Here is a 1,359-nt window from a genome sequence, read left to right on the forward strand (position 1 = left end):
GAAATTGAAGATATACTTTAGCATTGTCACTCTTTAGATTAATGGAGGGCACTTTGGAGGAGAGAGAACTATAGCAAAGGTGCTCCAATAAGGTTTTTATTGGCCAACAATCTTCAAAGATGCTCATTATTTTGCTTCAAAGTGTGATAGGTGTCAGCGAGTAGGCATCATAACTAGGAGGCACGAGATGCCTTTCAACAACATTCTTGAGGTGGAGATTTTTGATGTGTGAAGAATTGATTTTATGGGGCCTTTTATACCTTCATACAATAATCTTTATATTCTTGTTGTTGTTGATTAAGTACAAAAATGGGCTAAGACAACAACTTAGCCTACAAATGACTCCAAGGTGGTGTTGAATTTTTTGAAAAAAAATATCTTTGCCCGTTTCGACACTCTTAGAGCTGTTATTAGTGATGAAGGTTATTACTTTTGTAACAAGCACTTTGAAGTACTTCTTGCAAAATATGGAGTCACCTATAAGGTTGCACTTGCCTATCACCCATAGACTAATAGTCAAGCTGAAGTATCCAACAGAGAAATCAAGAGAATTTTGGAGAAGATTGTGTGTCCATGAAGAAAATACTAGTCCAAGAGGTTGGATGATTGCATTGTGGGCATATAGGACTGTTTACAAAACTCTGATAGAGATGTCTCCTTACAAATTGGTTTTTGAGAAAGCATGCCATTTTCCAGTTGAATTAAAGCACAATGCATATTGTGTTATCAAGAAACTGAAATTTGATCTCCATGTAACAGGAGAGAAGTGTCTTTTGCAATTTATTGAGTTAGATGAATTCCATCTTCAAGCTTATGAGAATGCCAAGCTTTACAAAGAGAGGACTAAAAGATGGCATGAAAAGAAGATCATTGAGCACCATTTTGAGTAAGGGCAACAAGTCCTACTTTACAAGTCTCGATTGAAACTATTCCAGGAAAGCTCAAGTTTAGGTGGTTGAGACCTTTCATCATCATGAAGGTATTCCCTCATAAAGCTATTGAAATAATTGAAGAAAGCTCAAACAGAACATTCAAGGTGAATGGGTGATAACTCTATGATATAAAGTTATTTGGGCTTAATTTTGATAATAATTTGGCTTAGTTCTTGTAGTAATGCATGAAAATTAATAGATTTTATTTAATTATTTTAAATTAGTTATTTTATGTGAGTTAATCTAATCTTAGTTAATTTTATGCTTAATTTGGTGTTAATGTGGTTAAGATAGGTTGTTATTGATTTAATTGTGGTTTTGTAGGTGTTTGATGAAAGAAGAATTTTACTGGAAGAAGGAGAGCAATTTCGAGGTGTAGACTTTCAATGCATATACTTTGGTATTTTGGCCATAACTTTCTTTATAG

At 33.9% G+C, this 1,359-nt stretch overlaps 1 protein-coding gene across 1 annotated transcript; it reads left to right on the forward strand.

The window, feature by feature from the left end:
- On the forward strand, positions 417–890 carry LOC18598330. The gene has a single exon (XM_018120911.1). It carries the CDS (start codon positions 417–419, stop codon positions 888–890), a length of 474 nt encoding a protein of 157 aa, XP_017976400.1.

Source organism: Theobroma cacao, chromosome 5 (genome assembly GCF_000208745.1).
Source record: "Theobroma cacao cultivar B97-61/B2 chromosome 5, Criollo_cocoa_genome_V2, whole genome shotgun sequence".
NCBI lineage: Eukaryota > Viridiplantae > Streptophyta > Magnoliopsida > Malvales > Malvaceae > Theobroma > Theobroma cacao.